Source organism: Antennarius striatus, chromosome 1 (assembly GCF_040054535.1).
Source record: "Antennarius striatus isolate MH-2024 chromosome 1, ASM4005453v1, whole genome shotgun sequence".
NCBI lineage: Eukaryota > Metazoa > Chordata > Actinopteri > Lophiiformes > Antennariidae > Antennarius > Antennarius striatus.
The window spans coordinates 9438019-9450211 of record NC_090776.1 but is presented as its reverse complement, the minus strand read 5'-3'; the positions used below and the strand labels follow the sequence as shown (position 1 = coordinate 9450211).

Genomic DNA, 12193 nt, shown 5'->3' with positions numbered 1-12193 from the left:
ACTATAAAACACTCTGTTTTCATGAGGTCATGACCTGAGTGCATATTTAATAGTCGGGAGCGTTTGGGTCACTTCGGCTATTTCCGGGCTACTGTTGGCATGTGGAAATAGCCGCATGCTATTGTTTTCTTATGTTATTGCTCGGAGATTTTCGCGAGTCCAAAAAATTTGCAAGTTTTACCTTTCTTTCCTAAAAATAAGAATGCCACTGTGGCTACACAAGCTAAAAACCTTGTAGCCATATGGAATTTACTTCGCCTATGGCGAAGTGGTAAATGGCTAGCGCAAGCCCATTGTGTGTGTGCGTGTGCATGTGTGTGGGGGACCAGAAGATCCTTTGATTTAATTCAACTTTGCTTCAAAATTCTAACAGAATTCCCCATTAAATCAACAGAGACTATTAACATTTATCATAGTCAATTTGCTTTCACCAGTCAGAGGAGTTTCTTTTGCTGGTTCTCAGGAGGACAACACCAGACTTCATATTGAAAACATTCTTCCTGTGAACAGACTCACTGCTAAAAGACAAGGGGACAGAGTGCAGGGGAATCTGGAGAGTCTCATGCTGAGGGAGCTTCACACACACAGAGGTTTGCTTTCACAACTCAAAGGGGTTGTGTTTTGTTTCAGTTCTTTATTCAGTACTTGGGTTCTGGGCTTAACCTCTAGGAGGACATAGCTTCTCATTATTGACCAACTCCGCATGTGTATGCACAGGAGTGTCTTGATATACCACCAAGTCAGTCCAGGCTGTCCCACTAGACCACAGAAGTGATCCAACAGGCATGCAAAGCAGAAGGTGTGCCAGTTCTACCCTTCAGTTGCGACCTCAGTAATGTTTTGGCAGGGGTATCTGAGATCAATACTGAAGCACAGGGCCCCTAATCTATTTCATGTCTTTGGGGTACCACTTGGAAGGTGTCCATGATTCCCCAGAAGGAACAGTGACCTCACAGTCACAGTTTGCGTTGAAGTGCCACCTGCTGTATAACTGGCTGTCAGCAGGACTCTAGCAAGGTGGCTTAATCGAGTCTTTCAACCTTGTTGTCGCAGTTCTTTTGTATCTTGCAACAATTTTCGTGATAAATGTTGAGCTTCATCAGAACTGTGTCATGTTTGTGTAAGAGAAAGAGAACATTAGGAATAGGAGGGCCAAGATGCAAACGTGGAGGGCAGATCCCGTCTTGTTTGGATCATCAAATATAGCTTCTATTATTTTAGGGAGTCAGTAAATATGACATAATAAAAGGTACACCATCAATAGTCACAGTATTTTATATTTTTCACAATCTTCTATTCACTGTAGGTCTACATTGAAAGAAAAGTTAATAAAGAGAGAATGAGGGACCAACAAAGAAGCAGATTCACAAAAAAGGGAAAAAGACAAGGTCAAGTTTCAAAGGGAAACCATTTTTTCCCTACTGTGATATTTCCTGAACTGCTGTTTATTCATTAAGCAAAGGAACCAGGCGCAAGAGTTAAAATGTCACAAAATCCCAAAATGTCCAAATCCTTTAAATCAGTCTGTTTTCAAATCTAGGAAAGCTCAGAGTTTGCAGCACCAGGGGAATATCCAAAATCGAATCGTGGTCAAACAGGCAAGGGGTCAAAATCCAGAACATGAACAGACAAGGCTAACTCGTGGTTGTACAAAAAGGGGTCAAGGAATACAATAACAATTGGCATACAAAACTCTCTGCTCAAACGAATACTGAATTACACTGCGACAGTGCTGAACTGAAGTGAAGGGTTTTAATAGAGAGACCAGGGTGCTACACTAGTTTCAGGCGGAACTGACGATTAACTAATTAACCAGGTGAGCACAATGGGGAAGAACTAAACACAGATTGGCTAAAGACCAAACGAAAAAATCAGGGGAAACAAACCAGGTGCAGCAAATCATGAATGTGGCAGTAACAGAAAAACAGAAAAGTAAATGAAGTGAAGACCAATAAGAAAACACAGTTCAGTTCAGGAACACATGAATAAGGCAAAACAGAACATGAAGGTGCACATTGTCACAAGTCTTTCCTACTGCGGTGTTTAAGCAGAAAAGAATCAACTGTGCAACTTCACAGCTAGAAAATTATATTCAGTGTCTGGTCAAGAGTTCTAGAGCAACACCTTCCCCTTCCTACTCGCCATGACTTCCCTGCAGTCAAGACTTGGCCACTTCAAGGCAGATAAAATCTTAGCTTCACTCAGACCCTGAAAAATATTATGTTATTAGTAACTTGAGATCATATGGAAATGGGCTCAAAATCCAATTCTGATTATATTTCTACTGGCAGAGACACCTGACAGTGAAACAGCACTGCAACTGCATTCGCAACTGTCATTCAGACAAAAGTTTGCTGGCTTAATATTGCTGTGTTGGTGTTTGTTCCTACATCACAGTTAATATTGGTTAATTTTCATTATTGCAACTGACCAATCACATTGTTATGATAACAGCTTTACAACTAAAAAACCCCCCCAAAAAAACAAAGTGAGGTTCCCTGCTTTCACACTTTTACCCAAACTAAATCATACCGTCCTCACCAGCTCTAAGAGTTGAGTCTGCCTGTCACAGACTTGCAGCTGTTTTTCACAGGCATTATGGTGTCACAATGTTTTTGACACTAGTGCAGGAGAACGACAATTCCTGATGGTGCTGCTCAGCTTCTGATTGGTTTCGGCACTTTTCTTGTCAGGGAAACTTTCAAGAGGTGGACATCATCACTATTCCAGTTCTACCTACAGTATCTGTCAGTTTGACCAGTGTCTAGCAGAGGAGCTCAAGTAATCCTTCCTCCCCTATGGTCACTGTCCTTTTGTGTCTCACAGTTCTGTCATGTTTGTGCAGGAGAAGAGGAGACTAGATTAGTGCAATTGCACAGACAGACGAGTAAAATTATGGAACTCATTTGAAGAAACTGAAGCAGGCAAAAGGTGACATGGTGATCAGAGGAAGACCAAAGCAAAAATTCCACTGGAATCGCAATGAGAGGAAGAGCGTTTTATATCTACTTCTATTACCAGGATTTCTACTGTTCTATTAGATAATAAATATTTATAAATACAGCTTTAAAATTTCCACTCATTTTGCACGGCGAGATAACAGCAGCCATGGAAAAATTAAAAATGACTGAAGACTGCCTCTTCAATCATGAAGGTAAATTGTAAAAAAAAAATATATATATATTCATCAATAAAACAAAGCACAATAAGGTAAAACAATTAGAATTTTGTTCAGGGGAATGTTTTCTCAGAGATAATTTGGGGAAGCTAATCTCCCCCCAGTCTCTTAATGCTAACATCGACATACCACAACTAAACTCATAGACTGAGGTAAGACACAGTAAGTCTTTGTGCTGTGCTTTCATAAAACAGCTCAGCCGCCCTCTGATCATATTTCCCTTTACTTTGCTTTAATTGTCTCTAACACAACTTTGTGCAGAAGTTTGCTGAGTATCATGATGTTTAAATATTTTCTGTCAGTATGAAAGCAATCCGGTGATGTTTGACCAAACATCTATCAATGCACGGCAAACATAAAATGCTAAAACTGCTTCAGTAAACCTTTAATGGTTCCAATTTACAATAATAGATTGTGGACTGAAGAAAATTATAAACACCGACTCCATATAAACATCATACCTCCTAATAACCCTGCCCTGAGCTGACAAATGGGAAGCAGTTGTCTTTTTAATATATAGAATGTCATCAAGACAAAAAAATAACAAAATCCATTAATAAAATTTTAATTCATTTTTATGGAGATCATCCATAACTTAAATCCTAGATGTGTATCCCCACGATGAGCCGGCATCTTATCAGGGGTGTATCCCACCTGTAGCCTGTAGCCAGCTGGGATAGGCTCCAGCAGAGCTGAGGCTTGCAAGGATAAGTGAATGTAGATGAGATCATTGCGATCGTCTCGACAAAAAGAAAGCGGTTGGACGGATGGGTCAATGGATGGATGAATGGATGGAGAAATGGATGGATGGATGGATGGATGGATGGATGGATGGATGGATGGATGGATGGATGGATTGACAGGGATGTCCCGATGAGCAGTTGCTGAGATACTGTATCTTTAAACCACGGACTTGAGGTATTTGTCCACAGACACTGATGGATCATCTCGTTCCATTTCATCAGGACTTTGAAGACCTTTTTATAGCGTTGTCTCTCAAATGATGTCCCTCTTATGAGGCTAAGGCCTGAATGAGAGATGGAGCCATGTCCTCAGTGAGGAGATGATGGATGAGCTCCAAACTGTTTTAAGCATTCACATGGGCCCACAGGAAGAAGATATATCACCCATCAAACAGCTCATTCTCCCCATCACAGAGAGGAGGGCTGGGTGAGGAATATCAAGGAATAAAATGTGGTCCTTTTAACTAATTCAGGAGCAGAGAGAGGAAAATTGTGTATCACCTCTGATAGCTTGTCCTCCTGCTGTGTGTGTCCGATCTCCACTTCTGTCTCTGCTCTCCTGACCTGCCAGTTTGAAATATCGAGGCTGAAAAATCAACCCATCCTTTGTTGAGTCTCTCTCCTTGGCAGTCAGTTGTCATCTCCTCTCGCTCACCTCCTCACACAATCTGCTGCCTGTTTCCATTCACTTCAGGTTAAACTTCATTCACTCTTCAAAGACGGCTGCCTTTTATCCCCATGTGGCCTTTTCCTCCTTACTGATAAATGATACATTACATCACTCAGGTGTCCTTTCTCTCCCGTTTGTGTCTCGCCAGTTCTTCATCCTCCTCCTGCTCATCTTCTTCCTGGAGATTCTGTGCATCATGCTCTTCTTTATCTACCAAGATGAGGTAAGGCACCTTAATGGCTCTCAAAATGATATGTATTTTCTGATCTTCCACAGCTGCAGATGACAATAAGTGGCAGTGGAGACATTCATAGAAATTAAAAATACATTCATATGTCATGCATGTTAGTTATATTCATGAGATAAAAATATGGCATGCTCAAGGAGGATTCTTAGCAGAAGGATGTTTTGAAATTCATACCAGCTTTGTTGCACAAGCAAAGAGCATGATGGCTAAATGATGGTTTAATAAAACATAAATGTGGTGGATTCACACATATCTTTCAGGAGATTTGTTCCGTGTTTCCTTCCTTTGTTAAATCTCAATTTATCTCAGCTCATGTATTTTGGATGATTTTGCTGTATATGTACACATCAAGGATGGAAAAAAGTGAATGAGCCACTGTATCTCTCCAGTTATATTAATTTGTAATTCCTTCCAATTTTTAAAAAGAAATTAATAATGCATTGAAGGGATGATTTCAATTAGGGGTGTGAGTGCTGGAGAACTACAACATGTTATTGTTAAAAGGCTTTGCAAATATTACACCCCAAAGAGCTGTGCATAAGTCGTAACAGATGTCCACAGTCATCCATCAAAAGCAGAATGACAAACATCATTTGAAATTAGGGTGATTAGTTTGACCACTGCAGGGAATTACAACTGGATAAATGTGATGAATGTCTCAAAAGTTTGAAAATGTGATCCAAGTTCCTTCAGAACAGGCTTCCAGGCTTTAGAAATTCTCAATATGCAATTTTCAACTCTGTCCCACTCAGTCAACAATTGTTCACAAAAGAATTAGGAGGGCAATTCAGTTCTCAAAATACAAAGGAGCCTGAGCATTCTGTGATAATAGATTCAAAATCCAAAGTGTGTGGCAATTGAATTAGTGGTTAAATTAAATCTCAGGCAAAATGGCATGCACTAACAAGAACAGCAGCAGTAAGCGGCAGGTTCTATTGTATATTTTTTGGGGGGAGATCTTTTATCAAATAACAATTAAATTTCCAGTTCCTATTCAATGAGCTGGTACGTTGCCGTTGGTGGAGAGGCTTGCGTGCTTCAATGACCCTTGAAAGCTATACCGATGGGGGAATAACACCCCTGGCAGGTTTAACCATGCCGGGCAGGTTTCAGGATAGAGGCCAGACAAAAGACGTATACCGCGGTGGAGAAGAGAGGGCACATCCTTGGATGTATCTATGACGGGGCCAGATGAAATCCTGCAGGAAGCCCAACCTCTGATGACCCCGATCTTCGATGCCAAGGCCGACAACAGAGTAGGCACCTGGAACGTGCGCACACTGTTTCAATGTGGGCACATGGACCAGGCGCTGAAGACTATGACGGACTATTGCGTGGACATCTTAGACGTTAGTAAAATGAGATGAACTGGGCAGGGGCGCCTCGTGATTGATGGAGCAACCGTTCTTTTCTCTGGGAAGCAAGTCCACCATACCCATTGAGTCAGGATCATCCTTTCCAGCTGTGCGGCGCAAGCACTAATGGGATGGAAAGCAGTGAACGATCGCATCATCACAGCGAGGCTCTACACTGGACATGCCAAAGTCACCATTGTGCAGGTCTAGGCTGCAACCAAAGTCACCTCAGAGGAGGACAAGGATGTCTTTTACAGCCAGCTCTGGCCGTGCTTGATGAGATCCCCAGCTATGACATCAAGATGCTGATTAGAGACCTAAGTGCAAAAGTGGAAAGGGGGCTCAATGCCACAGTGGGACCACATGGGTCTGCAAGCTCAATCAACGACAATGGGGAGAGACTGTTGATGCTAGCTGGCACCAACGGCCTCAGCATTGGCAACACGTTTTTCGTGCACAAGCAGATCCACAAGATTACCTGGGTTTCACCTGGGTGTGAAACCTGAAATGAGCTGGACTACATCTGCATCAATACAAGGTGGCGTTTGTCACTGCTAGATGCTCGCTCACACAGGGGTGCAGATATAGGCTCGGACCACTTTCTTGTGGGTAAAATCAGACTGAAGCTGAAAAAAGTGCAACACAAGAGACCCTACGCAGTGGAAAAGCTAAAGAACACCAACCTGTTGCGTAGCTATCATGAGGAGTTGAGGAAGAGGCTTGAGGTACCACAACATACTTTCCATCAAGGAGCAGTGGAGTCTGTTCTCCCATGCCATCACTGAGACTGAGGACACAGTTTTAGGCAGAAGAAGGGGCACCAACAGGGAAAGGTTGATAAGGAAAATGACCTGGGAATTGATTGATGAAAAAAAGACGGCAAAGATGAAAAGAGAACAGAAGAGAAGGCTCCGATGCTGGAGGATGAAAGATGAGGAGTTGCCTGGACCAGGAAGTAAAAAAGCCGCATGAAACACAAACGGAATTGGCTAGAGAAGAAAGATAGAGAGGCACAAGAGGCAGCGGAGAAAAACAACAGTAAAACACTCTACAGAATTATGCGGGAACTAATCAGCTCCAAGAGCAGCTCCGGGGTCCCAATCAGGAGCAGGGATGGCATGGCACTCCTAAGTGACGAGGAACAGCAGGCAAGGTGGGTGGAGCACTTCAGGGAGGTTCTTAACCAGCTGACACCTTCCATCCTCTTTAATTTTGACCAGGAAACATCAACTCCAACTCTGACAGTCTCTTCAGAAGAGATAACCAGGACCGAGGTTGCTAAAGCAATCAAGAGCGTCAAGAACAACAAGGCACCAGGACTCAATGAGGTATCTGCTGAATTGATGAAGCACGGTCAAGAGGTGGTTGTGGAGAGTTTCACGCACCTGTTGAACCTGATCTGGCATGCCAAAGAGGTTCTTGCCCACAGGAGGCATGGGGTTATTGTCGAAAAAGGGAAACCTCAGAGACTGAGACACCTTGCGGGGCATCATGTTGCTGTTTATCCCTGGCAAGATATTCTGCAGGATATTTGCCAGTAAATGCACATGCCCAATACAGAAGTATTGGGCATGTGCATTTACATTCTCTAATATACCATTAAATTTTTGCCTTAGCTGAAACAGCAGTCTTTGAGTGAATGTAAGGCTCAGATTATAAAAGATTGAATCAAACCATTGAACAACCTATTGTGTGAACATGTGATCTTCACACAAATTGTTGAGTTTTATAGTTTTTTTTTTGTTTGAAGATTCTTCATGGATTTTCTGATTGAGAGATATTTCTCATTACCGTAATTCACGGTGGCACGGTGGTACAGTGGTTAGCGCTGCTGCCTCACAACACGGCGGACCCGGGTTCGAGTCCCGCTCTGTGCGGAGTTCGCATGCTCTCCCTGTGTCTGTGTGGGATCTCTCCGGGTTCTCCGGCTTCCTCCCACCTCCAACAGCATGCGCTTCAGGTCGATTGGCCGGTCCCAAATTGACAGTAGGAGTGAGTGTGTGTGTGAATGATTGTTTGTTTCTATGTGGCTCCGCGGTACACTGGCGTCGTTCCTGGAGTGTCCCCCGCCTCACGCCCTGAGACTGCCGGGATAGGCACCGGCTCCCTGTGACCTGCGTAAGCGGATTGAGCAGCTTCAGAAAATGACTGACTGATATTCTGCAGTGGGCTGCTCCCAACGCCTGAAAGACGAGGTAGATGCCATCCTAAGGGAAGAGCAAGCCAGTTTCCGAAAGGGAAAGTCATGCGTGGAACAGATCGTCACTCTTTGCGACATCATAGAAATGTGCCAGACACCCTTCATCATCAATCACATCGATTTTAAGAAAGTTTTAGAGAGCATCCTCCAATAATCACTGTGGCGGATCCTCCAGCTATACAGTATACCACCCAAGTACGTCAACATCTTCAGATACCTGTACCAAAACTTCACTTGACAAGTGAGAACCACCAACAGCACAACCAACGATTGACATCATGACCGGGGTAAGACAGGACTGCATCCTGGCACCCTTACTGTTAGTCATTGTCATAGACTTTGTGATGAGGAAGTCTGTCGTCCAGGCAAACCTCGGCATCAAGTGGGAAGGGGATAGACTGGCAGATCTTGACTTTGCAGACGACTTAGATCTACTTAGCCATACCCATGCTGCCCTCCAAGAATTGACCAACATTCTGCATTAGAAAGGGGAAAAAGTTGGCCTACGTATAAGCCAAGAGAAGACCAAGGCCATGACCATTGCACAAGACCAAAACCTTCCACCGCTCATCGTAGGCGAACAAGGCATTGAATACGTTGAAGACTTCACGTATCTTGGAAGCAACATCTCAAACACCGGAGATGCAGAAAAAGATCTACAGACCACCAAAGGAGTCTTCCAATGCCTCCAGAACATGTGGTTATCAAAATCTATCAGTACGTCCACAAAGCTGTGCCTCGAAATGTCAGTGGTCATCCCTACAGTGACCTATGTCTTCGAGACGTGGATGAAGACAGCTAGCATCACCAACAAGCTGGATGTCTTCTACAGACGGTGCCTCAGATACATCCTGTGGATCTCTTGGAGAGACCACATTACCAATGAAGAGTTGATGAGAAGGGCAGGGGTAGCACCTCTGTCTGACATAGTCTCGGACAGGAGAAAGAGAATGGCTGCACACGTACTCCAACTGCCAAGAGAAAAACCGGCAAGTGTGGCAGTAGACTGGTGCCAGAAGGGGGGAGGAGGAAGAGAAGACGGCCAAAGAAGACGTGGAGACATACAGCCAAAGAAGACTTAAGAGAGATGGGAGTCAGCTGCCATGGAGCAAGAAGGGCCGACAGTGACCATAACAAATGGAGGGTGTTGTGACTTTATTTGAAGGATTTGATTTGCTACATAAATATTCATAAGTTAATAATTCATGTCAGACATCCATCCATCCATCTTCCACCGCTTATCCGGAATCGGGTCGCGGGGGCAGCAGCTTCAACAGGGAGCCCCAAACTTCCCTTTCCCGGGCCACATCCACCAGCTCTGACTGGGGGATCCCAAGGCGTTCCCAGGCCAGTGTTGAGATATAATCCCTCCACCTGGTCCTGGGTCACCCGAGGTCTCCTCCCAGCTGGACGTGCCAGAAACACCTCCCTAGGGAGGCGTCCCAGAGGCATCCGCACCAGATGCCCAAACCACCTCAACTGACTCCTTTCCACGTGAAGGAGCAGCGGCTCTACTCTGAGCCCCTCGCGAACAGCGAACAGACACCAGCTATCCGCCTGAGAAAGCCCATTTCAGCCGCTTGTATCCGCAATCTCGTTCTTTCGGTCATGACCCATCGCTCATGACCATAGGTGAGGGTAGGAACGAAGATTAAACGGTAGATGGAGAGCTTTGCCTCTCGGCTTAGCTCCCTCTTTGTGACAACAGTGTGGTAAAGCGACTGCAATACCGCTCCTGCTGCCCCAATTCTCCGTCCAATCTCACGCTCCATTGTTCCCTCACTCGTGAACAGGACCCCAAGATACTTAAACTCCTTCACTTGTGGAAGGACCTCATTCCCCACTTGGAGAAGGCATTCCACCGGTTTCCTGCTGAGGACCATGGCCTCAGATTTGGAAGTGCTAATCCTCATCCCCGCCGCTTCACACTCGGCTGCAAACCGGACCAGTGAGCGCTGCAGGTCACAGGCTGATGACGCAAACAGGACCACATCATCTGCAAAAAGCAGTGATGCAATCCTCAGGCCACCAAACTGTAAAGCCTCCTCACCACGACTACGCCTCGATATCCTGTCCATGAAAATCACAAACAGAATTGGTGATAAAGCGCAGCCCTGGCGAAGGCCAACAGCTACTCGGAACAAGTCCGACTTACTGCCGAGAACCCGAACGCAGCTCTCACTTTGGGCGTACAAGGATTGGATGGCCCTGACAGTTAATCTGATATATGTTAAGTATGTAGTTAAAAGAATATGTATTTTATTTCATAGTATTTTTATTAGGAAAAGGGGAATAAGTTAGGAGCTAAAAATTGAAATTGATTACTTGTTTATGGCGGTCTGATTTCAGTGATGCACCAGGTGCAGAGAAAAAACACAGTAGACGAATCGTTGTTGTTAGCAGGCAAGCTAAGAAGCCTCAGTTGTTTTGGGAAATGTACAACCTTTTTTGATTCAGTAAAAGAAAGCCACCTCAGTATAAGGACAGATTCTTGTCTCGTCATTTGTGGTGTTTAATTCACTACAGAGGGGACTCGTCGCCCAATGTTCCAGGAGGAATGGGACGAGCTAAGTCTAAGTCATATTTTCAGTGTATCCTCCTCTGTTGCAAAAACTAATGAATTTGTTATTTATTTATTTTTTCAGCATTGTTTTAGCACTTTAGAACTTTTTCTTGATGAATTGATCAATAATTCTTTAAATAAAAGGTGTTTTGTTCATCCCAAAACACGAAGATGTCTAGAACACAATAAATAGAGTGAAATATATACAATTATTCCAGTAAGTAATACATTCTCAAAGTTGTTGTCATTGAATATGTAATTACTAGTAATTATTTATTTTACAATAATCCAACAAAAAAATCCATGATCATTTCAGTGCTAGGATTACCTCAATACATGAGTTAGGTATCCAAAATTGAGAAGGACTAGTAGTATTGACTTAACGTTTCTGTAGATGGTGACTTCACTTTGTTTACAGTATATGGGGTGCCTTGCAAAGGCAGTGTGTTCCACAACTGCCATGTGGAGTTGGCTTAAAGTTGAGAGCCCCATCATTAATCACTGGCAGCTCCTTGATCTATTGTATTACATTATTCATGTGTCGGGATAGAGACGGTTATCCCTGAAGACTTTGACCAAGGCAGATGCTTTCGTTTGCTTTGGTAAATAACAACCTACTTTAATATGTCCCTATTCTTTTATCCGAATCGTATTTGTGAACAGAGACCTTGGACTTGCTCATAATTTTTACTAGTTTTTATCTATTTGTGATTGTAAGTCTGGTATAATTATATGATTGCCTGCCTACATCTCAATTTATCTGTGGTGGAACAACCCAATGGGTATTTCTGAAGTGGCATATTTTTCTGGGCGTTTGGCCAATCAGCACTGCTCTGTTTAGCATTTAATGAATGTTGTCTTTTCTCTTAGGATCTGTGCTCCCTCGTGTTCAGTGCACCCCATTATTCAGCCTCTGAATAATTCAGTTTTGTCTACCCAGGAGGCGATTAGCAACAGAATGCAGTAAAGTTATTGATGGTCGAGATGTTCTGCAGAGCTAGTGCACCAGCTGAAATCACTCACAATAAAGAATGGGTGGCCATTTACAGAACTTCCATAGATATTTTTTCAAAACAGAATAGGACTCCTTCACTTTGTAAATGGTTGAATGTGATCATTGGCACAAATACAAAACCTGTACTGTGTAATATCAGAATTACATTTATAAACAGGTAAATTTTTAATGTTGCCAAAGAAAGTTTGAAACTTATTTGCAATTTTGCACATTGACTAAATG

General features: G+C 43.4%; 1 protein-coding gene across 5 annotated transcripts in view; it reads left to right on the top strand.

Annotated features, from left to right (window-relative positions):
- Window positions 1-12193, top strand: part of tspan4a (tetraspanin 4a) — a 154297-nt gene that overhangs the window by 102416 nt on the left and 39688 nt on the right. For all 5 annotated transcript variants that reach the window (XM_068312555.1, XM_068312564.1, XM_068312579.1 and 2 more), the window contains one exon: window positions 4740-4814. In XM_068312555.1, the coding sequence (XP_068168656.1) occupies window positions 4740-4814 (75 nt within the window). The remainder of the gene's footprint in view (window positions 1-4739; window positions 4815-12193) is intronic.